Genomic DNA, 26,550 nt, shown 5'->3' on the forward strand with positions numbered 1-26,550 from the left:
TTCATCCCCCTGAGAAATGTTACAATATATTTATACCACCTTTTAGGTATAAAACCCCGGGCCTATAAAAGGCCCTACCTGCTTGGAGCTGACACTCAAGGGCTCCTCACGATTTTGAGCCCAGCCTGCTTTTTACAGTTTTCACCTCACTCCTCGCTGATCTCTAACCCTGGCACTCAGCAGCGGGAGTCTGCACCTAGCAGAAGCCCAGGGTGAGCCCAGGGTGGCTCTATCCAGGTCCAAGTGGGTGGAGAAAGCAGGCCCCTCCCCTAGGAATCCTCCTTGCTCCGCCTCTTGCCGCCCACCGCAAGAGCTGTAAATTGAAGGCCTGGTGCCTCTGTCCAAAGACTGCAGCCCCTCCCCTGTCCTCTGGATTGTGAGCTAAGAGCCAGGTTAAGAGGCTGGACCCGCATCGATGCACCCTCACCTGGGCTGAACCCTCTGCCTCAAAAGGCAGTGGGAAAGCCTCAGCATCACCTAGGAATGTTTGATCCCCAGGTAAGCATTCCCCACTGACATAGAGCAGGTGGGGTGAGAAAGAGAGACAGGGACATCAGGCCAGCCAGTGCCTCGTCATCTGACAAAATTGCGTTTAACCGGGTTACGCGGACAACCTGCGGGAGGCTTGTGAGAGACTAATGTGCCCTGTTCTCAAGAGGCCAGGTCTGTGCAGGAGCTGGCCTCTGGCCTCCGGGGAAGGGGTGACAATGTGTGCGATGAGGAAGGACAAGAGACACCACTGCTGGAAAGTACAGCTTCATTCTCAGCAGCCTCTCATGCTGCCTGAGGAACGCTCATCATCCCTCAGTTCACGGTCTAGAAATCCACAGTCATGAGAGCTCCCGGGTCCCGCTGGGGCAGGTTCTCACCCACAGCTTCCGTTCCTCCCCAATCCATTTTATTCCCACATGGGGTGGGCCCACAGTCACCTCTGGGAGGGCCCCAGCTCAGACTTCCCCAACTTCACCTCCAGTCTCCCGTGTCTTGGGAACCAAGACTTGCTGTATTTCTAATTCTCTTTGGCAATCACACCCATCCTTCCACCCTGGTAAATGTCACCACATGGGTGAAATTCTCCCTTCTCCTTGGTTGCCCCAGACTCGGTCTTTGCTTCCTGGTATACCCAGGGCAGCTGGAACATGCCTAGTCGCACATAACACATGCCTTCTCAAGAGCCTGACATTCCATCAAGACTGTATCATCCGAAGTTGGCACACGGGTCTTGTTCTACTTACCCAAATACGCAAAGCATGGCACAGGGAGGGACTGGAAGATGAGATGAATAAATGATAAGGGCTGAGCAGTTGCCTGGTGTGCTGAAGGGGCTTCATCTACAGTGGCTTTAGAGCCAGTGCAGCAAGAGGGCCTAAGTGGTGTATTATATGAACTAACATAGAGCACTTTTATTGTCAGGCCTCATGCTTGGCACAGGAGACCCCAGTCTGCACTCAAGTTGCATCCCCTCTAGGAAAAAAGGAAGACAAGGTAGGCAAAGTCAGTAAAGAACACCAGGTGCTACACAGTGAGCACGAGATGTCTTCCAAGATGAGAGCACTTACAAGGTCTGCAGGCATCACAAGGCTCCTCAGAGAGGACCAATCAAAGACCCAAGGAAGTACCCAAGAGAGGGGTTTCAGTGGGGCTGGAGAGTGGGAGCTGGAAAGCTTGGCAGGGCTGGTGTGGGCCAGGACTTTAGACTGAGGAATTCAAGAAGGTGGCATATGACCAAATCTATTCCCTCAGGGCAGGGCACCAACCAGCTTCAGCTGTTTCCCTCCTCTGAGCCTCCCCCAGGCAGGGCGACCCCTGCCTGTGCTCACGTGGCGATGCACGTCTCTTCTCCCATGCTGGCTTGCATCCTCTGCCTGACTATTCGTTGAGAGATCAATTCACAGTCATCTGTGTGTCCACGGGACCATCCGTCAGACCTGCAGGAGTGAGGAGACTGCTCTCCATTTCTGTGGACTTGAGCAGCCCTTCTTATCCCTAGCCCCTTCCTTTTACTCCTGGGACCCATGTATGCTATTTTTTTTCCCCCAAATAGTATTTAACTGAGAAAGAGGAGACTCAGCACAAATGGTGGCTCCAGTGTTTGCTGAGACAAGTCCTTTCCACTTGGAAGCCTTGCTCTCCCACTGTGAATGCTTATGAACACAGGCTTGTACCTCATTTCTGTAGACCAGGGATTCTCAGCCTTCCTAGTGCTGCTGCCCTTTAATACATACGGTTCCTCATCTTGTGGTGACCCCAACCATAAAATTATTTTCCTTGCTACTTCATAACTATAATTTTGTTGCTGTTATGAATTGTAATGTAAATATCTGGTGTTTAGGATATCTGATATGTGACCCCTGTGAAAGAGTCATTCAACCCCAAAGGGGTCAGAACCCACAGGCTGAGAACTGCTGCTGTAGACAGAGAGACTGGCTATACCTTAGTTGACGGCAATAAAGGTTCTCTTGACTCTGACTAGTCAGAGAGTACGGGCACCTTCCTGCCCTGTCTGTTGGTAGATGGCAAAGTGCAGAGCGATGAACACTCAAGGCAGAGCTGAGTCTCCGCCTGGAACTTCAGAGTGACCTCTTCTGAGGCTCTCCCCTTGCCGTCGGGTTTGCCTTCCTTGGGATGTATAAGCAGGGGTGATAACCCTTGCCAGACTGAGCTCACAGGGCCAGTAGGAATCCCAGGTGTCCAAGTGGGTTGTGAACAGGATAGACAGTAGATGATTAATCATTAATTAAGACTAAAATATCCGTGAGGCGGTGAGATGGGGCAATGTCTGGTTGTTGGGAGACTAGGCATTTGCTGATCTGCCCTGAAAGGCAGAGACCCAAGGATGCTGTTCTTCTAGGAGATGGTAAGTGGGTGGTACCTGGTTCAGGAACTGATGTATCCTGTCCTGTTGGGGTTGGTCTTGAGGCAGGAGAGATGGCTGTGTAGCTTCATGGAGTGGGATGGTACGGTCAGCCCATCTCCCCTTCCCTCAAAGCTTTCTGAGGCCTACATTATTTCCTGTCTTAGGTGTTAGTCCTGAGGGTTGTGGCCACCTTTTGGTGACTAAGGCTGCCTATGGAAATAGCCAGCCCTTCAGTGATGCCTCCAGTCCCTGACCCAAGTCCAGCCCCTCACAGCTTTGGACAGCTTTGTGGCAGAGTTTCTTGAAACAAAACAAAGTTTGTCTCAGTGCTTTAAAATTTTTGTTTTGTTTGTTTTTGAGACAGGGTTTAATGTGTAGCTCTGTCTATCTGTCCTGGAACTCACTCTATAGACCAGGCTGGTCTTGATCTCAGATCTGCCTGCCTCTGCCTCCCAGGAGCTGGGATTAAAGGTGTGCACGTCTGGCATTGTCTCAGTTCTTGCTCAGGCCATAAGATCTGGAACTGTCCAGAGGGGCTATCTGGAGGCCTGAGCCTCAAAACGAGTGAAGGATTAAAGAGAGAGTGGACATGAGAACGAGAATTAACTCATATCACTCAGGGGTGGGGTCACCGTGTGTGACTGACATGATGTGTTTACCCATAGTAGTGGAGATTGCCTGGCTCAGAGAGGATACAAGCAGTTTATGTGTAAGGGGAACATTTGTTTGGACATAGTATAAAAACACCCAAGACTGGTTGTGAAGATGGATAGGCCAGTTGGTTCCCTGCTGCTGTGAGAGATGTCATGACGGGTGGTCAAAGGCCTGGACATGGCCTCCCCCAACATGCAGAGGCTGTCTGGTAAAGCTGTCCCGGTGAACTCCTCAGTCCTAGCCCCCAGATCTCCTCCTGCTGGAGCCTTGGCTCCCAGCAGGAACGGCAGCAAGTTGGGGACCAAGCTGCTGGGATTTGGTTCTACTCACTTAGTGTACGACTTTGAACAGATTTCTCCAAGTTGCTGAACTTGAGCTTCCTCACTCATTAAATGGGGGAAGAAAGGGTGCACGCTCTCTGCTGGCCCAGACCAGAGGTGAGGACACACAGGAAAGTGCTGGGGAGCCACTGAGTGGCGTCCACATCCATTCTGAGAAGTTGATTTCCTTCTCTATTGGAGATGGAGCCAGTGTTGTGGAATCCCTGAGGTCTCTGATGGAGTGGGTATAGCTTCTCTCAAGTCAGCCATTAGTCTATGACAAGGTTCCATCTCAGATAGAGAGACCTTTGAGGTATCAGAAAGGCTCCTGTGGGGCCAGGGCAAGGGGGATGGATGTCCACACAAGTTCATCTGGCCACAGCTAAGATGAATGGTTTTCTAAACCTTGTCTTTAACTCTAGTGTCTTCTTGCTAATTTGTCCTCTTGGTCCAGTTGGTGAGACAGAGTGTCACAAGGGTGCAGTTCTCATTTGGGGGTCTCTGGGAGCCTCTCTGGAGACCCTTTGACCTTGAGAGCCCTGTGCACCTTTCTCCTGGGCCACAGGTCATCACATCATGAAACAAGAGCAGATGGGTTCTCAGATGACTGAATTTTCCTGGAAAGACATTATTAATGCCTTGGCCCTGGCCAACATGATCCTGGGGCTCTTCTCCATCTTCTGCAGCTTCAGCAGGTAGGTACGCACACATGCATGCATGCACGCACTCACACACGACTTCAAATTCAGGAACCAGGATCCCAGCCTTCCGTTACTACAATCTGGTATGTGACTTGAGCTAGTTTACATCTGAGCCTCGATCTCCACATGGCATGAGGAGTTTATATTATAATTGTTCTTGTTCCTTCAGCTAGAGAAGTTAAGAATGGCTTGTAGGCCAGGCAGTGGTGGCGCATGCCTTTAATCCCAGCACTTAGGAGGTAGAGGCAGGCGGATTTCTGAGTTCAAGGCCAGCCTGGTCTACAGAGTGAGTTCCAGGACAGCCAGGACTAATCAGAAAAACCCTGTTACGAAAAACAAACAAACAAACAAACAAGGCTTATAGGAGGGGGAAAAGATGCATAGTAGTACTCATGGCCATTCTCTCTTTCTCTCCCTCTCTTCTCTTCCTCCCTTCCCCCTCCCACCCTCTCCCTTCTCCAAAGTAGCCCAGGATGGTATTAAACTCACTATGTACCTTAGACTGTCCTTGGACTTCTGATCCTTCTGCTTCAGCCTCCTGAGTGCTGGGACTGTAGGTGTGAGCCGCCCCACTTGACTGTGTTCATATTTTCTGGTTCTCAAATCAGAATATATGATTCATCTGTCTGATATGAGCACTGTTCTGGAACTTCTGTCACACTTGTGCCACCAAGAAAGCAGGAACAATTTATGTTCCTATAAGTTGGATTCTATTTTGAGAGCTTTGATAAATCAGCTCTTTAAAGAAACCCCTTTGTGATGTACTCCTGATATGGACTTGATTCTTTCTGTATCTGTTTTTCATCCATAAATGTGGAGTTTTAGAGTCTAATACAGTGGGAGAATGCACGTCTGTGGTAGGGAAAACTCAGTTTAATCAAATCCCCTTCAAGGGTAGTTTTGTGTTACAATTGTAGGTTCTGTATCTTCACTTAGCCTCAGGCCCCTTTTGATACGCAGCTGTGGGCTAAACAAATGCTGAAGCCATTTGGGGGTGGCTGAGGTCAGGCTCCCTTGGTTCTGCTGGGTCATCTAAGCATTGTAATCCAGTGCAGACTTGGCAGTGGACCTCTGTGGGCAGGCTTGCTTTGGATTGCATGGCTATTAACAGAGGGACTTGGGACCACATGATGGACAAGATGCAGTGGAGAATGTGGGGGCTAGAGAAGACTGGGAAGTCACTTAGAGTAGAGCCAGCATCTGATTCTAGAGTAGGAGATGATACTGACAGATCCTTACCACACATCAAACTCAAGAGAACTTTGGGAGACACCGAGGGGTCTAAATCAAAGTTGAGAAGCCATCCCCTATCAGTCATCCTAGAAAATCAGTGAACACATCAAGCTGGGCAGCACACCCAGTGTCTGATGTAATTGACACCTGCAGACGCTCCGTCCAAGAACAGCAGACTGTACTCTAGTCTCAGGCCATCCTGGAGACTTCACTAAGACAAACTGCATTCTGGACATAGAAAAGAGTAGAAGTCATACAGAAGGTGATGTCGGGGCAAATGGAATTGAACTGAAGCTCAGACGTGGAAAGGCTGTACAAACCCTGAGCTGAGATCACTCATGGGAGCGCACTCGCCTACAGTGTATGAGGCCTGAGCTTCAGTCTCCAGTACTGGAAAAAATAAGCACCAGATGGCTAATTAGGAAAGTTAGAATTTAGCCAGGTGTGGTGACAGAAGCTTGTAACCTCAGCACTAAGGAGGTGGAGGCAGGAGGATCCAGGGTTCAAGACCAGGGGTTGGGGAGATAGCTCAGTTGATGAACTAAGTGCTTGTGGCCCAAGCATGAGGGCTTGAGTTCAGTTCTTAGCAGCAGGTAAGAAAACCAGGCATGGTGGCGTGCACTCAGACTCCAGTGCTGGAGAGGTGGAGACAGGAGAATCTATGGGGCCCACTGGCCTTCCAGCCTTACCAAACCAGTGAGCCCCAGGTCCCAGTGAGAGACCCTGTCTCAAAAAATATGGTGGGTGGCTCCCGGGGAACAGGTGTCTTAGTTACATTTCCTGTTGCTGTGACAAAACGCCTTATAAAACAAAGCATTTAGTTGGGCTTACATAGGACTAGAGTGCTTGATGGCAGAGCAAAGGATGGGGGAGAAACAGCTAAGAGCTCACATCTTTTTTTTTTTTTTTAAAGATTTATTTATTATATGTAAGTACACTGTAGCTGTCTTCAGACACTCCAGAAGAGGGAGTCAGATCTCGTTACGGATGGTTGTGAGCCACCATGTGGTTGCTGGGATTTGAACTCCTGACCTTCGGAAGAGCAGTCGGGTGCTCTTACCCACTGAGCCATCTCACCAGCCCAAGAGCTCACATCTTGCTTAGAAAGCCGGAGGCAGAGAGAGGGGCACTGGGAGTGGCGGGAGTCTTCTGAAGCTTCTCAGTCTGTCCCTGCGTCACATCTCCTCCAACAGAGCCATGCCTCCTAATCCCTCCCAAACAGTTCCACCAGTGGGTGGGAGAGGGTAGGGGGCGTTCTCACCTAAACTATTACAGATGCAAGAAAGGAGAGGAAGCCGCTTAACATAAATCCTTCATTTCATAAATGGAGAAGAAAAAAACCTAGAGAGACACATAGTGATTTAGCTGAAAAGTCAGTGGGGAGGTGGTAGAGGCTGCAGGAAGAAATAGGAAGGAGCCCATGCCGTCAAATACACGTGGGGCTTAAGGGTTGGGGGATTTTGGTGATTACTGTGGGGAGGGGGTCATGAAGCCACCATGTGCTGGGAGTTTAGGGGGGGGAAGGAGCCATGTATGAGGGTGTGTGTGAAACATTTAAAGTACAGTATCCAGAAGGGCTGTGAGCGTGTGCAATGTGCGTGCATGTGTGTGTGTGTGCACATGTGTGTGTGTGTGTGTGTGTGCGCACACGTGTGTGTGTGTGTGTGTGTGCGGGTATGTGTGTGTGTGCACACATGTGTGTGTGTATGTGTGTGTGTATGTGTGTGTGGGTATGTGTGTGTGTATGTGTGTGTGGGTATGTGTGTGTGTGGTAGGGGTTGTGGAGAGCGGGAACTGAGTGGGGGACTTGTCCAACGGGCACTACAGGAAGCTGCCCTGCTGGCCTGCCCTCTAGGAAATCCTACTGTGCTTCCTGGATGCTTCTGATCAGCTTCCTGTTAGACATTGCAATAGGAACGATGACCAAACACCTCAACATCCCACACAAACTGGGTGAGTCTAGACCTCAGGCCCACTCTCATCCCTACCATGGGGAGTGTCCAGCTCCGGGTACCACCCATCCTCTGACATCAGCAGGCCTTTTTCAGTTACTCCCAATTGTGCACATGCCTATGTGAATAGCAGGAAATAGTCCTGCTGTCTTGCACCCTAGATCCATCCTCTGGGCTGGTTCTCTTCCCCATCTTTGTCCTGTCCCTGCCCTGGTGTTCAGTTCCTATCTTCTTTGCCTCTCTGTTTTAATTCCATTTACTCTTCTTTTAATTTATGCTAGTTTGCTGAAGGCTTTGTTTTTACACATCATAGCACATTATAAAGATTATTGTGAGTTTTATAAGGTAAGATCTCACTCTTTCTTACCCAGGCAATTTCTTTGCTGTTTATCCTTTCTTGCTTTCCCAGTGTTTGTTGGGGATCGCCTTCATTCTAAGTGAAGTGTGTCCTCTTTCATTCTCTTAGTGAAGAGGATGGTGAGAGCCAATGAGATGAGACGCAATCCCCAGCAAAACAGCTGGGCCAAAATATCTGGAAAGGTTCCACGTAAGATTTTGCCTGAAAAAGGTGCTAAGGCTTGTTGAACGTGTGTGCTAAGCCTTGCATGTTGAATGACAAGGACCAACAGAGGCAAAGCCTAGGGTAGGCCCAGGCTTTGACCTCCAAGCCACCTTAAGGGGGCAGCTGCTGCTCTCTGAGAGCCCAGTACTCCAAACTGTCACCACTCCAGGTGAGACTAGGGTGTAGACCACACACCTGTGCGTTAACCTTGTCCTCCAAAGCAGGACTCGAACTGAATGACTTTGCCATCTTCACCACCTTTGGCCTGGCCTCGGCTCTGCTCCTGGGCGTGGATGGGCCTCTGAATGGGTTCCTGGCCATCATCTATGTGCTAACCACTTCTTTCCGCATGTGTTTTTATTCAACTGGTGAGTGCAATCCAATCCATCTTAGAACTGTGGCAGGGATCAAGGGGCAGGAGAACCCAGGGGTCACTTATGGACTCCTCTTCCTCTGCATGAGCCTGGGGGAGGTTAAGGGCTGTACTGGCAGAGCCCTGGTCTGGGAGACACAGGTCCTTGCTTCTTCGGCAGCTACATCTCTCTGGTGTTATCTGTGTATGGAGCCTTGCTTCACACCAGTTCCCCCAAACGAGAAGCTGTGCTAAAGTGAGGGCAGCTGCTTTCCTAAGGCCACACAGAAAGGGGGTGCAAACCCAGCGCTCAGCCCAGACTGGCTTTTCAAGGACCCTTTAAGGTGTGGGCATACCCGGTAGACCACTTGGAGCCTGCTGTCCCCCAGAAAGCAACACAAACCCAAACCTGTCTGACATGTGCTTGTGGATGACCAAATGACCTCCATACTCCTGGGCTTAGGGAATTTGGCAGTTCATGGAGAGGAGACCCAAAGCAATAGGTGCCCTTCGAGCCAATTGGTCCTTGGTCTTTCCCTAGGAGGAGCTCCCTCTGGATACAAGGGCCTGCCCTGCCCCTATGCTTCCTGTGTTCTGGCCTCCACGTGCCTTCTGACTAAAGGCAATACATTCATTCTCTGCTGCATGGCTTCACTCATGATTCTCTTCATGATCGACCAGAGTTGCTACCCACACGATGAAATCCTAGATTCAGACAACTGGAAAAAAATCGTTTATATAGGAGGTGAGTTCAAACACCTGCCACCATCTTTGTGGTCACTCCGTGTCACCACAGCGTTGCCCCCGGCGATTTGCTCTCGTGGGGCTTTCACCACGGAATCTGTTGTTACCAATAGGTTCCAAAAACAAATATCCAAACATTTCCTATGTTTAATGTCTGAAAATACTAAATGTACTCCCCTGCATAAGGAACTGTTTTTAGAATTAGGCTGTGCTCAAAAATGTCTACCTGAGCTAATGAGCTCAGTGGCGTTAGGGCGCATGCGTCTATGTGCCAGGTACTGGGAGTCGGTCTGGTAAACCAGGCATAGTCCTTGTCTCAGGTAGGGAGAAAGCCAAAACAAACTCATAAATAAAAATGACAAAAAAGAATTGGAAACAAACGAAGCTGTGTATAGTGGTTGTGTTTGTAATTCCAGTTCTTGGGATGCTGAGGCTGGAGGATCATTGCATATTCAAGATTTAGTGAGTTCCAGGCCAGCCTGAGCTATAAAGTGAAACTCTGTCCCCAAAATAAGTAGGTAACTGCAAACTGACATTTGCCTTGATGCCCTGGGAAAGTACAGGGTGCTCTCAGAGGACAGGCGATTCAGTATGGAGGGATGTTGAAGTGAGATCTGAAGGACTGGTAGGAAGGGCAGTCTGGGAAGAGGATCCTGCCTTGTAGTGACTGAAAGCAGAGAAGGTGCTTGAAGCCTTAGTAGAGCAGTGTGGCTGGTCCTTGTGTGGAAAGCCAGTGACAAAGACTCAGGCTAGTAAAGTAGGCAGACTGGGCAGGGAAGTGGGTAGACTGGGTGGGATTTGAGATTTGATCCTAAAGGCAAACGAGACACCTTGGGTGGAACCCAGACAGCAGGTGAGTGATACAGTCAGGGCAGTCGCTTCCAGGCATTGCTTGGGCTATTGTGCACCAGTGTTCAGGTGGGAGGTGGTGGTGTGATGGATGGAGAGAAGCAGCTGAACTAGAGAGGTGCAGGAATTAGACTTGACACTGGGGGAGGCAGGTCAGTGGGAGCAACGGTGTAGGCGCCAGCCGTTGGGGATGCTCACAGAGGTGCTCTGAGTTAGGGTTTCCTGCAAGGAGTATTCGTTTTCCTTTTAGAGTGTGTGCTTGTGAGCCAGACAAGCATCCCTGGGAGCCGGCCATTCTTCCATTGTTCCTTTGCTGGGAATCCACTCTGGGTTGTTACGGTCTATTTTCTTCAGATTTGTATCACATGTGGCACTAGTACAAATCCTTGTTCAAGTTCTGGGAGCTGGCTCCCCTGTGCCCAGATGGCAGAATGGTGTGAAGAGGCTGGGTTTGTAGCTGAATGTACCTCTGTTGAAGATGCATGTGGTTGTTTATAGATTTGTGTTAATACCTCACCATTTTGAATTCAATCTCCTTCATCTATAATTAAAGCCCCCAAGTTCCTAGCTTGCAGGCTCACTGGGATTGAATGAGGCCACAAGGTAGGTAATTCTCTGGTAGGGTCCTAGACTGTAAACGGCAACTCCTGGCCCCATCTTTTCCACCTCCCCTCTCCTAGGTCAGTATTTTCCTCAGAGGTTGTGCTGCTAGAGTTGATCCCCTCTGCTCAGAAGAAAGCACACACTTAGTGCGAGACTCCTGGGTTTCTTTGCTCTCCGAGTTAAGGAGGAAACAGCACCTCACAGATCCTGACACCGATTAATGCCAGTATTGTGCACATTTCATAGTGGATGATGTTAATATTCTGTTTGCCTAGGGGACAGTGGGTCACCTTAGACTGAAGACTTCCCTACAGAGCTTCAGACTTTGAGAAGCTGGCCCATGGCCAGTTTTGGAGAGTAAATGCTGTCTGTCTGTCTGTCTGTCTCTCTGTCTGCCTGTCTGTCTATATTTTAAGGACCAGTCTGGCTTTAAACGTTGCCTCCTTGCCTCGGCATATCAATGACTGTTCTCCAATTGAAGTTTTCCAAAACTTTAAGCACACCTCCTTAACAAGTTCTTTTCTCCATAAGTGACCTTTTGTTAGGTCACCTGTCACGATCTCCAGACTATGTTGTGGTCAGGTTGGGGGTGCAAGTGCCCTCATAGTAGGCACAGATTCCTGGGGTTCGATCTCCAGTACTGCATACGCTGGCTGTGGTGGCACAAACCTGTAATCTAAGCATGTGGGAGATGGAGGCCGAAGGATCAGAGGTCCAAAGTTGTCCTCAGCTACATAGCAAGTTTAGGCCAGCTTGGGCTCCCTTAGATCCTGTCATGAGACTATTGATGCTCTGTACTCTTGTTAACTGAGGCTGAACGTTTGGTTTTTAAAGGTCAGGCAGACTTAGGCTTGAATTAGGCCTTTGTGCAGGTTACTTCCCTGTCTCCCATGAGAAAGGCGGATGCAATTCTAAGTCACAGGAGGAAGATGAAAAGCAGAGTCTAGTGCTGAGGAGATGTACCATGAGGGAGGCCAGATGCCTGATCGTGTTTCATCTGAGATCTAGATTGTCTTGGGAGTACCTGGGAATACATCCAGGTTCAGTGATTTGCTTGGAGGGGCCTCAGGACTCAGCATGTTGTGGTACTTATGGCTAAGACTGGCTAGAACACCAGGATGTGGCCTCATGTGGTGACACACGCCTTTAATCCCAGCACTCAGGAGGCAGAGGCAGTTGGATCTTTGAATGGTAGGCTAGCCTGGTTCTACAGAGCCAGTTCTAGGACAGCCAGGGCTATAACAGAGAAACCTTCTTGAACAACTAAAATAACAACAAAACCAAAACAACCAAACAACAAAACCCCAAAACAAGCAAACAAAACGAACCCACCAATGAAGGATGTGGTTTGAAATCAGCAGAGGGTGCATGGGATGTGACCACAGAAAGGAGAAGCTAGCTGTTCAGAGTCCACTCCAGGCGGCACCTGAGAGTTACACTCAGTTCCTAAAGCCCTGAACTGTGGTCGTTCACACGAAGCATTGTCTCCTAGGGAAGGTCATCAGAGACTCACATAGGCACCCTCTGCCTAGCAGGGACCAAATCCAGACTCCAGAATGAAAATGGGTGTTCATCACAGACTATGTACTTGCACGGTCTGGGCACAGTGAGCCTCTCTGTTATTGGTGTGAGAGCTAAGACCACTCTGTAAGCAGTCTCAGGCATTTAACATTGCATGTTAAACTCCAGATAACTAGGAATTTTTTTGCCATTGAAAAAGCTCTGGTCAACTTGGATTCATTCTTGGCCAGGACCTGGTTTCTGGTCTGAGATCAACAGAATGGACCTGAGATTGCATTAGCTTCCGGTTAGGGGCTTCCATATTCTTAGTAAACTGAACCTACACATGGCGTTCCTGCCTCTTTGTTGCTGTCTCTTCAGCTCTGTGAGGGACAGGGAGGTTGGATAGGAGCTGTGGGAGGTACTTCACGAAACCGAGTGTCTGTGTTTCCTTTCCAGGTGTTATCCTGCTGTTTTTCTCTCCGTTCCCGCTCACCGCCTTCTACTGCCTGACCTGGTCGCTCTCCTACATCTTCTCCCCTGAAACCCTGTGGGGCAGAGGAGTTCGTATTAAGCCCTAGTGAGAGGAAACCATCATGTCACCACTCCTGCTGGCTCTGTGGGCTTTACGCTTAGCATGCTGGACCGACACCTCCCTGTCCTCATGAAAGCTTCCGGATGCCTGTGCTGTCCTGTGCTTGGTGCACTCTCGTCTTGAATTACATCAACCCACAGTGGGCCCAGAAACCTTCGCTTCTTTCTCCTTATTGAGGGTTCAGACTCCTTTTGGGATACTTTAATCAGTCATGTAGGATAGACTTTTGTTTCCAAGGTAAATTTTAGGCTGAAACTCAAACACAGCCTTGGGCACATGAGACTATCTCAAAAGGAAATTGAAAGCATCACTCTGTGTATTAGTCAAGAGCAGAGATGCTACCTCTCTGTCCGTCTATCTATAAATAAAGGGGGTTTATTCGAGTGGCTTCTACCCAATCTCCTGTCCCTCACAGATCCCTCACAGAGCTGAAGAAGCAGCAACAAGAGAGACAGGAACCCCATGTAAAGTAATCTAACAATGGCTGTCTACCAACAGAAAGTCCAAGAATCTGGCTTCTAAGATCTTATTCTGTATGTTTGTTTTCTAAATTCTCAAACACTAAACTCTACTCAGATGCCAGTTTGTCTTTTAAAATGCAAACAAGAAAGAAATACTGCACGCGATGATATTGTATTCTAAAGCCTGACCTTATGGAGAAGGGAGATTCTGTCTTTGAGAATCAAGACTGTTGGCTAATTCTGCCATTCCCCACACAGTGGCGCCAGAGTTCCTCTGCAACCCGTTTGCCTTTGAAGTCTAAGGAGCAGTGTGTGGAACAACTGGGGCTGAGCTGTCAGCTCACCATTCAGTGCCTTAGTTCCTAGAGAAGAGGTTTTTTGAGATTCCTCCTGGGCTTTCGCGCAGGGACAGAGGTAAAGGACGCCATGAAAGCACGCTGAGCACATGAATGAAGTCAGGGAGCCTAGGCAGGTCTCTGGTCTGAACCCAGATGGTGGTGATTTCCCTCCCAAAGCACTGCTCCATTCCGAGTGGAATCCTGTGTCGGCACCCTCCCGCTTTTGTCTTCTGGTCCTGACTGAGATGTTTAATCTCTATAAGCCCACATCCTCATCTGTAGCATGGAAGACTTACTTCCTCCACAGGAAGACAAACGCACAAGCTAGGGCGGTTCCGACTGGGTTTCCTTGAAGTATAAACTGATGTGCCTGTCCCTTCAAGGAAAAGTTCTGTTGCCCGGGTGAGAGTAGGGGGGATGTGTGTTTGAGGTGCTAGAGAGGCAGCTCAGCAGTTCAAAGCATTGGCTCCTAGTGACAGAGGAGCTAAACTTTGTTTCCAGCCTCAACAGGTCAGTGCCCAACTATGTGTGGCCCCCATCAGGGGTTCCACCCCCTCTGAGGCCTCCTCATACATACATGCAAATACTTTGAGTACATCTGCTTTTAAAAGATTTATTTATTTTATGGTATGTGAGTACACTGTAGCTGTACAGATGGTTGTAAGCCTTCATGTGGTTGTTGGGAATTGAATTTTAGGACCTCTGCTCGCTCTGGTTGGCCCTGCTTGATCTGGTCAACTCTGCTTGCTCAGTCCCTGCTCGCTCTGGCCCAAAGATTTACTTATTATTTATTATACATAAGTAAACTGTAGCAGTCTTCAGACACACCAGAAGAGGGCGTCAGGTCTCATTACAGATGGTTGTGTGCCACCATGTGGTTGCTGGGATTTGAACTTAGGACCTTTGGAAGAGCAGTCAGTGTTCTTACCCGCTGAACCATCTCTCCAGCCCATGAGTACATTTTTTTTTTTTTAAAAGTGGGCTTTCGTATGCAAACTGGAATTTTGGAAAATTCAGGTCTATAATTGTGAGCTTAATTCCTTCCTAACATGCAAACATTTTCCAACAGGATCAGCAGGGTATAAAGTAATATATAATTTTCTTTAGGTTTTTGTTTTGTTTTTAGGGTGAAATGTTCAAAAGTTTATTGTCATAAACATCACTTACATCTCTGGGTTGTCAGGCTTCATAAATGAGGTTGTTGTTGTTGTTGTTTTTACCAGTTTCCCCCCCTGGGTTCTTGAATTTGTCATTTAATTGGATCTCAATTGTGAAGGATGGATAAAAGGGATAATTTAACAACTCTTTAAACTTTGAAAAACTATTTTTTTTAAAAAAAGATTTTTAGTTGTAGCCAGGCATGTTAGCACACACCGCTGCGGACATGTTGATTGGAATGACACCCCTGAACCCCGTGTCTGAGGCGGAGACAACTGTATGCCTCTACCCCTAAGAAGCAGTTTGATTCCTAAGGGATGAGTCTGAACATCCCCTTCAGAAACCTGACTCCAGGCCTGGTAGTACAGCGGGCCCAAGATGAAAACCAAGAACCTGGCCTGCCCTCACAGAGCTGCTGTTAGCACACTCAGTCACAGGTGTGTGTGTGTGTGTGTGTGTAGGGGGCGGGGTCCTAGCTTCCCACCCCTCAGCCCTGGCTAGTAGCTCAAATGGGAGTAAAGGGTCGCATATATCTATGTGTGTACTGTTATCAGCAGGGTCTAGAACAACATTAGAGGTAGGCAAATTCTTTTTTCTACCACCTGCTCATGTAGGAGGGAATATACTTTCTGCTTTTTTTGAGGGGGAAAGAGGGAAGGAAGAAAGGAGGGAGGAAGGGAAGGGAAGGAGAGTAGAGAGGAAGGAGGAAGAGAGGGAAGGGTGGGAGAAGGAAGGAGGGAAAGACAAAAGCAAGGATGGGCTAACAGGGGAGGGTTCCCGGTCCTCCCTGTCCATTGTCACACAGACACAGCAGTAACAGTGAGAAGTGGCTCCCAATGCATAGACTACCTTGTTGCCTCCACAGCTTCTAGAGAGCAAGGGCACCGTTTAAGGTTTACAGGGACTCGGGTCAGAGGTAGTACACAGTCGTGCTGTTTTCTGAGCACCTACTGTGTGGCAGATGAACTTCGGATGTGGTTCTTTCCATCTTACCGACTCACGTGAAGCACAGCAGTAACACCCCTTCTTAAGACATGAAGGTCGCGGCACAGGAAGCCAAGTGACCTGCCCAAGGTCACCCGACAAGTCCTGACATGGGCGCTTCTCAGCGAGGAATGACCCAGTACTCTGGCTTCCCAGACCCCCGGCAAACTCCAAAGGCCTGGCCCTCCGTCCTATTCAGCCTTCTGTAGCAATTCCCTAGTTCTGTCATTCCAGTAAGAATGGCCTCTTCCCCGTCTGTTCCTGCCGTTCTACTCTCTGCTCCCTTCCAGGACACTTCTAGCTCAGTTCCAACCACAGAAATCGTAACCCATGAGCCTTAGACACCGGCCAGTTCTCATTTACCGAGTCAGGGTCTCACTATGTAGCCCAGGCTGGCCCTAAACTCCCAGTCCTCCTGCCTCAGGCTCCCAAGTGCTGGGATAGGCGTGTGCCCACACCTCAGCTCTCACTTCTCACGGCTTAGAGCCGCGCTGTCGATAGAATCCGTGCCCTGGGAACCTGCACCTTTCTGCCCTTCTTTGCTTCTGCTTTAGCTGCTGAGCAAAGCCCTGGTTCATTTCCTCACGACTCTCCATCTTCTGCGCCTCCCTCCAAAGCCAACCAGGGCTGGCGAGCACTGGTCAGCAAGGCTTGGTGTCTAGTGTCTGCGCATGCCCAGTGAAGCCTCACTGCGTCCCAGCTATCGCCCGTGCTGCCATTCTCTGTAGAACTAGACTGCTGTCTTACACCTTCTCCAAGTCTCCATCACCTTCCCTTTTTCTGTCACCCTGCTTCTTGCTCCCCAAAGAACCTCCATACTGCCTTACCAAACCCACCAACTCCTGCATTCTTTCCCCTTGAGAAACTAATAAGCTGTCCTTATTCCAAAGACAAAGCTACCATCACTGTCTCCACGGACATTGGATCCCATCCTTCCTCCTCTTCCTTGTGTCTGTGTTTGAGACGGGTCTCACTTTGTAACTTAGGCTAGCCTGGAACTTGCTATGTAGAACAGGTTGCTGTCAACCTCACAGGTACCGGCTTGCCTCTGCCCCGAGTGCTGGGATTTAAGGGCATGCTACACCGTGCCCCACTCTTTTTTTTTTTTTTTAAGACCTATTTTATCTCTCTGTGTGTGTGTGTGTATGTGACTTTGTGTGGGTATGTGTGTGTGAGTGTGGTACCCAAAGAGGCCAGAAAATGATGGATGCCCTGGAGCTGGAAATCAGGTGGTTGTCAACTGGGAGCTGGGAACCGAACCTGGGTCCTCTGCAAGAGCAGCCAATGCTCCTGACCACTGAGTCACTCCTCCAGTCCCACCTACTTCATTCTTTGTTCCACTTTCTGGGAGTAGGCATTCCCTCTAAAGCAAGAACAAACAAACATTTCTGAATTTTATTATTTTTAGGGAAGACACACAGTTTCACAAGAAACAATGATTTTTCTCAAACAATAGAAAAAAGGTCTTTTTTGAAAAATCCACTGTCTTAGATGAAAAGTCTACCCAGCAAGCACTGGGGCAGTTCTGAGAGTAGAAACCAGTGTGGTGGAAGTTACTTATAGGAAGTTCAGTGCAGAGGTCTCCACAAGTCCTGATTAGTTCTGTAAGGCTCCATTGGGCCAGCTCAGGGTAACAGTGGGAATGAGCTCACAGACAAAGGCAGGCGCCAGTTCCTCTGCCGGGGATGCAGGCTGGCTCACTCCCCAGGCGGCTGCATCTGCTTACAGAACTCATCAAACTGCTGCTGCTCCAGCTCCGTCATGACTCTGTTGAGAGCATAGATCTGAATAGAGAAACAGACACATTAGCAATGGAAGCAGCTGTAGCCATGCTAGGACTGTATCAGGAGGGGCCTGGTGGGCAGGGGCCAGGACAGGACGGCAGCTTCCACCCAGGGACTGAGGAGAGATCACAAGGAGGCACGGGGCTTGGTCTTTCTGAATGGTCCCTGACAGCTATGAGGGAACAGCACAGGGTCAGTTCTGGGAACTTGGAGTGTGTTAATGCAGAGTATACACAGGAGAGCTGGGGAGCTAAAAGGACAGGACTGTCTGGGCCTTAAAGCCACTCCAGGGAGTCTGGAATTTCACCTGCAGCTCTAGAGAGCAGCAGACATTGGTATGCAGGGACAACTTGACTATCTGTGCTTTGTAAAAGATGTCTGGATGCCAGTAGGGGCGGTGGACAGGGGGAGTCCAGGGAAGAGGCAGTGGGAGCATGGCCTGGCACAGGTCATTTACTAGGAAGAAAATCTTGAAAACACTCTGACCCCCATATATGTGCCACGTCACACACATAAATGTAGTAAAGACAAATGTCTCGGAATAGAGAACCAGTCACAGAATATAGTGTCTACCACCAATTTAAGAAATAGAACTTGGGGCAAGAGAAATGGCTCATGGTTAAGGGTACTTGTTGCTCTCGCAGAGTATCTGAGTTTGGTCCCAGCACCCACATGGTGGCTCACAACTGTCTTTAACTTCAGTTCCAGGAGATTCTATGCCCTGTTCTGGCCTCCACAGGCACTCACATGCTGCACAGACATGCACACAGGCCAAACACTAATAACAATAAAGCTATCTGAGAGGCATCTGGCAGGTGGACCTCTGTGAGTTTGAGGCCACTTTGGTCTACAAAGTTCTAGAATAGACAGTGATACATAATAGAGCCCCTGTTTCAACAAAAATCTTGAAAGGCAAAAAGAAGGATAGAACTTGGGGCCAGAGAGAGAGATGGCTCAGCAGTCAGGAATGCTGCTGCTCTTACAGTGGGACTGGGGTTCAGTTCCTAGAACCTATGTTCCAGGGATACACACATACATATACATAAATAATAGTTAAAAAAAATCTTAAAGAAAAAAAAAAGAGGCTGGATGCGGTGACTCACATCTTTAATCACAGTACTCAGGAGGCAGAGGCAGACAGATCTCTGTGAGTTCAAGGCCAGCTTGGTGTACATAAAGTGTTCTAGGCCAGTCAGGGTTATGAAGAGAGATCCTGTCTCAAAACGAACTAAAATGAACTTGAAGCCAGATATAGTAGCACATGACTAAAAATCCAGAAATATGCAAAATGAAGTGACTTTTTGCTATCCTATGAAATACTACTCAGGAGTACACACTACAGAGGTAGTGAGTTCATATAGAACAGCAATGGGATAATTAGCATAAAATTTAAGTAGTCACGTGAACACGCACATCATCAGAAGTAGTACTGGGGCTTCCAAGTTACTGGTCTATTTCCTTCTTCCCCACTCCTCTTTCCTTCCTTCCTTTTTTCTTCTTTTTTGAAACAAGGCCTCACTATGTTACGCAGGCTGGTCTTGAACTTATGTACTTATCGAGCTACCTCAGTCTCCCAGATGCTGGGACTACAGGTGTGTGCCACTAGGCTTGCCTTCAAGTTGGGTTTCTTAGGCTGAGTGGAAGATATGAAGGTGTTTATTCTTCTTTAAACCATACGTGATTACATTTATACTTTATATTTAAAAAGCATAAAAGCCTCTGCCTTGTATGTCTGATCTTGCCAGTCTTTGTGATCTGCATGTTGCTTTCTGTTCTGGGACTGACAGGGATATTATGTAGCATTCTAGAGACCTCCCAGTCAAAGAGGCATAATGGCAGGAGAGAGGGGACAGTAAGCAGGGCAAGGACAAGGTTTAAGATGTCCAGGGTACCTGAGGCAGGGAGTGAGACTCTGGGTCTGCAAGTCTTGGGGTCACAGCAGAGCTACGATAAGCACAGATAAGCCACTTCAACTCCAACTGAGACTCCAACCCCAGGCACGCCTCTCAGCTCTCCTGCACAGCTAACTTTCTGCAAAGACATAGCTTTGTCCCTTCCTTCCCGAGGAGGTGCTGCACATTCCTATGGAAGATTCCATTCCATTCCAGGGAACACAGACAAAATAGCAAGACAGCTTTGGGGAAAGCAAACGGACTGGGCTGGGCGTAGGCTCAGTGGTAGAGCACAGGCGCATACAGGCTATGGGTTCAAGCCCCAACCAACACCATAGAAACAAAACCAAGGGGCCACAAAGTAAGAAGCACTGCTCTGACCACAGGCCTGCCCTCGGGAACAGCTGGACTCTGGTCCCAGCACTTATTCCAGAAGGATTCCCAAAGGATAAAGGGGAAACAGTAACACCTGCTTTGACATTTGCTCACACATGTGCAGGCCCGCCTCAGGCTGACAAGAGGAGCTACAGGTGGCAGCTGCTGCCAGCATGGACATCCAGTCTGACATACCAGCAAGCAAATTACGGACACAACCAGCTGGTCCTTCTAGGTCCACATGGTGACTCCAGGTCATGATCATTGCTGGTTATCAAACGCCGGCAGCGTGCCAGGCCCTGTGGTAAGTGCTTTACCTATGTAATTTCTATTTCATCTCTTCATTACCCTGTGAGGTAGATCCCACCACCTTCATTTTACCAAAGAGGCATCGAGGAAGGGATGTGCACAAGCATCCTTTCCCAGATCACCTGGGAAGAATGCATGGAAGCCAGATAAGTAGATGCTGGTAAGGACAGAAACAATGCCCTCCACGTCTAGCTTTCAGTGTGTACACAACAGTTTGGGGGTGGGGGTGGGGCACTGTTTCTTACAGCACCCTCAAACTGCCTGCTAAGGCACAAAGCAATTAAGATCAACAGCTTGGGTCTGGGGAAAGCCATGACACCTGTGTCCACAGAAGGGAAGGTTTCTGAAATCACTAAGACTACTGGAACACATGCTCCAGGAAGGCAGCACTCTTCTCTGTCTTGGCAAGGCATGTGTCCACACACTTCTGCCCACCCACAGCAGCCGCTGGATGGTTATTTAACAAATGGATCCAATAAACAAAGCTTGACAATATCAACTGTCAGACCAAAAGGAAGAGGACATGTCTTGCACTGTCAACAGGAGTGCCAGCTTGAGGAATCCTCTGAAAGCCATTTGCCAATATCTAGAAGAAATGATTGGCACCGGTAATTGCTCTAGTCAAATGCCTGACAGGAATCCTAGCACAGGTGCCAAGGAAGCATCTAAAAGGGTCTCCCCCCGCCCCCAACATACAAGTGTTTGTAAAAAGCAAAACTAAGTAATTACAACAACCCATAACAGGAGGAATGGGTAGGCATCCTAAATGAGGTGGTCCGGGGGCTGGAGCGAGCGCTTCGTGACACAGAGCCCTTGCTGCTCTCCCAGAGGACCCTGGGTCCACACACGGCACCTTTGTCAGGTGGCTTATAGCCACCTGTAACTCCAGCTCCAGGCATCCGATGGGCTCGTGTGACCTCCAAGGGCACCTGAACTCATGGTCACATATCACCACACACATAATGAAAAACACATCTTTTTAAAAATATGTTTATAATGTAGACACTATAAAGAACAAAGAAAAACGGATTCTTAAGGGTAGTATGACTATCTCTAAAATGCCATGCAAACAAAACATACTCGCACAGGTAATGTATTCATCTATTTGAATGGAAATGCATTCAACAAAAGGGCTTAGCCACAGAGAGGGAGAAAAGGTATAGGACAAACAGTCAAAGGAGATGTCACATTTCTATGTGGCTTTATTTATCTTAGGAAAATTCTAGGAAAATGCGATACTACTAACCACTACCAGTCGGAGAAGCTGAATACGCAGGTGTTTCCTGTACTTTAAATGTTCTCACAAGCACACACAACAAAGAGGCAGAACAGACCAGCAAGCGCTTACCTAATACTGGATATTAAAATACTCGTGTCTGGATGTGGTTCCTTAGCCATGTAAACATTTTAAAGCCTTTTATCTTTAAATGATTGTAAGTGTTGAGAGAACAAAGAAGCACACTGGTGGGCTCAGAGCTTGGGCCTTTACACGGTCATGAGCAGACACTTAGATCTGCTGTTGCTGTCGCTGGGGTGGTGGTGGTGGTGTGTGTGTGTGTGCCACAGCAAGTGTGGAGGTCAGTTTTATGTAGACCTTCTGTTCTTCCGCATATGTATGGATTCTCAGGTTGTCAGGCTTCTCCAGTGAGGACTTTTTCCATCCCGCCCACCAACTAGATACTCTCTGCACCAAATGCCCATGTGTACCGGGTCACGGGTCACACTGGCACTTCATGCATTCTCCTTCATTCATTTGTTCATCTCCTCCCACCCTGATCCCTCTCCCACCCATAGCTACCTTTTTCTCTTTTCATGCATTCCTCAGATCACTAACACAAAAGCTTTGCTCAGGAGGCAACTGGAGACCCGGTCCAGGTTGGGATTCTGACACTAACTAGGTATGTGACTCTGGGCTTCCGCTTCACCGTTTGGGACCTGGCTGGCCTCTCTCCCTCTGGGACCAGTGCCTGGGACAAGCAGGGACCCCTAGTAAAGTTTCCTCTGCTGTTTTTTTTTTTTTTTTTTTCTTCCAGCACCCTCTCCAGCTCGCTCAGGCATACAGAGCTCCCTCCTTCGTCTCACCTCTGCTCTCTGTCTTTGCTTCAGCTCCTGCTGGGCAGATTTCTGCTTAGCCTTCTCCACTCTGAAGGCTGGTTCTTTAACTTTGGATTTTTCTTTCCGGGCAGGTGGATCCATGGTTTGGCTTCTGAATGCTTCTTGGTTAGCTCTGACCTGATGGTACAAAAAGAGAACCGCTTGCTAGTCCTTTCTCCCAACTCCCTAGCTTGGCAGGTGAGGCAGGGTGCCCTGGAGTCCCACTGCCAGCACCTTGCTGTGCGTTCCTAGTCGAGTCTCCTCACTTCTGAGTCTCAGTTTCCTGCACAATGGGACAGTAGTCATTTCCTGGCCATTTCCCTACCAACCCCGGGTGAGCAGCAGATGAGAAGGCCCGAGAAAGCAGCTCCAACCCGGGGGCGTACGGTAGGGCCGGGTCTCAGAGGCCGAGGGGCGAGCCACTCGGTCCCCGGCAGCCCCCTCTGCCAGCCCCGCCCGCCCGCTTGCCTGCTCGCCCGCCCGGCCCCTCCGCAGCAAGATGGCGGCTCGGGGGTCCGTGCGATTCCTTACCCGGCCTCGGGCTCACGGCCTCCGCCACGTCGTAGACAAGCCCCCACGCGGGGTTCACCCTAGCTTTCCCCCTTCCGCGGGACCGCAGCGCCCAGCCCGCTGCCCTTGGACTGGGCGGGGCGCGCCGGGGAGGGCGGGGCCGCGGCCTGAGGTGCCCCTCCTGCAGGAGCCACTGCGCGCGCGCAGCGAGCACACCTGGGCGTGGCCGGAGCGGGAGGGGCGGGATCGGAGGCGGGTAGGGCGGGGCCTGTGGTTGGAGGGCGGGGCCTGGGGCAGGGACATTCTTACAAGTAACCAAAGCTTTTCCGGGCTTCTAGTTTCTGGGACAACTGCGAGGCTTTGAAAGGCAGAATCTGATTCCTGTGGTTGAAATTGGCTAGCACTGGAATTCTGAGCATCAGGTTCTAAATCAAGAAAGTCAGGACTGCTGATTGCTTCCTTCTTGATTTATAGATCTATAAGGAGGATCAAATGGAATCCTGTTTACCACAATGCTTTGAAAGCTTTGAAAAAAATGATCTATCTGTCTATCTATCTATCTATCTATCTATCTATCTATCTATCTATCTATCTATCTATCTATCTATCATCTATCTATCTATCAATACAGGGCCCCTAGCCCAGTCTGGTGGTGCACATCTTTAATCCTAGCACTGAGAAGGGGGAGGCACAAACATCTCTATGAGTTGGAGGCCAGCCTGGTCTACATAATGAGTTCCAGGCCAGCCAAAGCTACACAGTGAGACTCTGTCTCAACAAAACAGAACAAATTCAGGGCCTAGAGAATGTGCTAGGCAAAGCCTTCTATTACTGAGCTATACCCTCAGCCGGACAGAAATTGTATTAGTTAGGTTTTCCATTGCTGTGAAAAGACACCATGACCAAGGCAACTCTTATAAAGGACAACATTTAATTGGGGCTGGCTTACAGGTCCTGAGGTTCAGTCCATTATCATCATAGCAGGAAGCATGGCAGTGTGCAGGCAGACATGGTGCTGGAGGCCAGAAGAGGATATAGAATCCCCTGGAACTGATATTAAAGACAGTTGTGAGCTGCCATTTGTGGCAGTTGTGGGTGCTGGGACCAAACCCAGATCCTCTGCAAGAGCAACAAGTGCTCTTAATCATGAGCCATCTCTCTACATCTTGTTCAGAAGGCAAGCAGGAAAAGACTGTCTCCCACGTGGCTAGGAGAAGGGTCTCAAACCCCAACCCCACAGTGACACACTTCCTTCAACAAGGCCACATCTCCTAGTAGTGCCACTCCCTGAGCCAAACATGTTCAAAGCACCACAGGAATCAGAAGTATATTCAGTCAACACACACACACACACACACACACACACACACACAGTGTGAGAGGTGGGAGTAGAGGGAGAAGGAGGGAGAGAAACAGCGAAACAGCCCCACGGATAATCAAAAGGGTGTCAACTAAAATTTCTAGCTATCATTTTCATTTGTTGTTAGCAAGAAAGGTGTCAAGGAGGAGGAAGAGCCTGAGAAGTAACAATAGCTGCTTCCCCTGGGGCTTCCTCTGCTCTAGGCAATACTCTGAGACCACTGCATTGTTAACTCCCCCGTTCCTCATAAAGATATGTGTACCAATATGATTTCTAAACAGGAACAGGCATGGAAAAGTTAAGTCCAAGATGACCCAGCTAGTAAGTGCTAAACAAGCATTTTAGACAGAATTCAGAAGACACTGGCCTCTGGAGACACATTCAGACCTGCTTTTTAGTCCCTCTATCACCCTTACTCCTAGCAATCCAGAGGGAGAGGCAAATGCGTCCCGGTGTGTCCAAGACCAGCCTGGTCTACCTAGCAAATTCCAGACCTGCCAGGGCTACCTCCATTGGGAAGCCTCCATGGGCACTGAGGTGCTTTCAGTCTACGCCTGAGTTGTTACAATCTTCTCAGAGTCCAATCCCGTACTAGATCTCAAAACCTTAAAGCTGGACATAACCACACGAGTGTGCACACACACATAAACACACACATTACCACATGCTTCCATTTTTAAGAGGTATCAAAAAAGAAACATAAAGTGGAGCTTGGGGGAAGGGGGAAGGAGAGTTATTGTTCAGTGGATATAGAGTGCATTCTACAAGACAGAATTCTAGAAATCTGATGCATGGCGATGTTCATAGTTCTGTAGGTAGACTTTAAAATGACTAAAACGGGGCTGGTGAGATGGCTCAGCAGGTAAGAGCACCCGACTGCTCTTCCGAAGGTCCTGAGTTCAAATCCCAGCAACCACATGGTGGCTCTAACAAGATCTGACTTCCTCTTCTGGAGTGTCTGAAGACAGCTACAGTGTACTTACATATAATAAATAAATAAATCTTTAAAAAAATGACTAAAACGCCATGCCTATAATCCCAGGTACTAGAAAAGCTGAGGCAGGAGAATCACAAGTTGAAAATGTCAGCCTGAGCTACATATAAAATGATTCCAAGATCAGCCTAGGGCAAATTACTGTGAGCCTGTCTCAAAGAAGCAAGAGAACTGGGGATCTAGCTCAGTGGTAGAGCATGTGCCACGGTGCTCAGTGGTAGAGCATGTGCCACGGTGCTCAGTGGTAGAGCATGTGCCACGGTGCTCAGTGGTAGAGCATGTGTCACGGTGCTCAGTGGTAGAGACTGCAAGTTCAATGCCCAGTACCAGAAGAAAGCAAAACGTAAAACGGCAAAGGGTTTTTCACCCCAGTTTTAAAAAATTGACTCAAACCATTAATTTTAGCAATTTCACTCTGAAGGAGTTGTCATAAGTAAATGACCAGAAGCAGCTCTGTCTATAAAGGGGAAGCCTGCAACAACCAGCATCTTCTCATCAGAGTTAAGATGAATAAATGGGGTGCAGAGATGGCTCAGTGGTTAAGAGCACTGACTGTTCTTCAAGAGGTTCTGAGTTCAATTCCCAGCAACCACGTGGTGGCTCAAACTATCTGCAATGGGGTCTGATGCCCTCTCCTGGTGTACCTGAACAGAGCAATGGTGTAATTTTATACATAAAATAATAAATATCTAATTTTAAAAAGATGAATGAATGGGCTGTTTTTCAGCACTCAGGAGGCAGAGGAAGGTGGATCTTTGTGAGTTCAAGGGCAGCTAGGTTTACAGAGTGAGTTTCAGGACAGCTAGGGTTACATAGAGAGATCCTGTCTCCCAACAGAAGCAAGCAAACAAACAAAATGGATGGAAAAGTAGCTATAATAAAATTCAAGACAATCATTAAAATAGCACAGGAGATTTATGACATAATACAATGCTTTTCAGATAGGCAGATTCCCTAGAGCATGATAACCAGGCAACCTAACCACTTCAGAGGGCCCAGATTCAGTAAGAGACTCCGTCTCAAAATATAAGGTGGAGTTCAATTGAGGAAGACACTTGACATTGGCCTCTGGCCTCTACACATACACACACACACACACACACACACACACACAAAACCATACACATGCATGCATACACACCCACACATGTACACACCATTACTTTAGTATATTAAAACTTAAAAAGCCACAAAGAACATATATTGTCTAATCACCGTATTTTTTTTATATTGTTTTAAAACAGAAAGTGGCTGGGCAGTGGTGGCGCATGCCTTTAATCCCAGCACTTGGGAGGCAGAGGCAGGAGGGTTTCTGAGTTCGAGGCCAGCCTGGTCTACAGAGTGAGTTCCACAGAGAAACCCTGTCTCA

At 48.6% G+C, this 26,550-nt stretch overlaps 2 protein-coding genes across 5 annotated transcripts; one reads left to right on the plus strand and one right to left on the minus strand.

Annotated features, from left to right (window-relative positions):
- Window positions 1-437: 437 nt before the first annotated feature.
- Tmem269 (transmembrane protein 269) lies at window positions 438-13,423 on the plus strand. Of its 3 annotated transcripts, none has more exons than XM_021161124.3 (7): window positions 438-498; window positions 1,414-1,485; window positions 4,397-4,526; window positions 7,621-7,718; window positions 8,501-8,647; window positions 9,173-9,376; window positions 12,787-13,423. In XM_021161124.3, the coding sequence occupies exons 2-7, from the start codon at window positions 1,419-1,421 to the stop codon at window positions 12,906-12,908; spliced, it is 768 nt and encodes a 255-aa protein (XP_021016783.1). In that variant the 5' UTR covers window positions 438-498; window positions 1,414-1,418; the 3' UTR covers window positions 12,909-13,423. The 3 variants fall into 3 exon arrangements, with proteins under 3 accessions (XP_021016783.1, XP_021016784.1, XP_021016785.1); XM_021161125.2 differs by having other exon boundaries at window positions 8,504-8,647; XM_021161126.3 differs by lacking the exon at window positions 1,414-1,485 and having other exon boundaries at window positions 441-498.
- Window positions 13,424-17,255: 3,832 nt separating this feature from the next.
- Window positions 17,256-22,990, minus strand: Svbp (small vasohibin binding protein). Of its 2 annotated transcripts, none has more exons than XM_021161026.2 (3): window positions 22,849-22,990; window positions 22,306-22,455; window positions 17,256-17,647 (listed from the first exon to the last, which is right to left on the minus strand). In XM_021161026.2, exons 2-3 carry the CDS (start codon window positions 22,417-22,419, stop codon window positions 17,561-17,563), a joined length of 201 nt encoding a protein of 66 aa, XP_021016685.1. In that variant the 5' UTR covers window positions 22,420-22,455; window positions 22,849-22,990; the 3' UTR covers window positions 17,256-17,560. The 2 variants fall into 2 exon arrangements, with proteins under 2 accessions (XP_021016685.1, XP_021016684.1); XM_021161025.3 differs by lacking the exon at window positions 22,849-22,990 and adding an exon at window positions 22,552-22,774.
- Between the last annotated feature and the right edge of the window lie 3,560 nt (window positions 22,991-26,550).

The sequence above is a fragment of the Mus caroli genome, unplaced genomic scaffold, assembly GCF_978045245.1.
Source record: "Mus caroli unplaced genomic scaffold, Mus_caroli_1 scaffold_6, whole genome shotgun sequence".
Classification (NCBI taxonomy): Eukaryota; Metazoa; Chordata; class Mammalia; order Rodentia; family Muridae; genus Mus; species Mus caroli.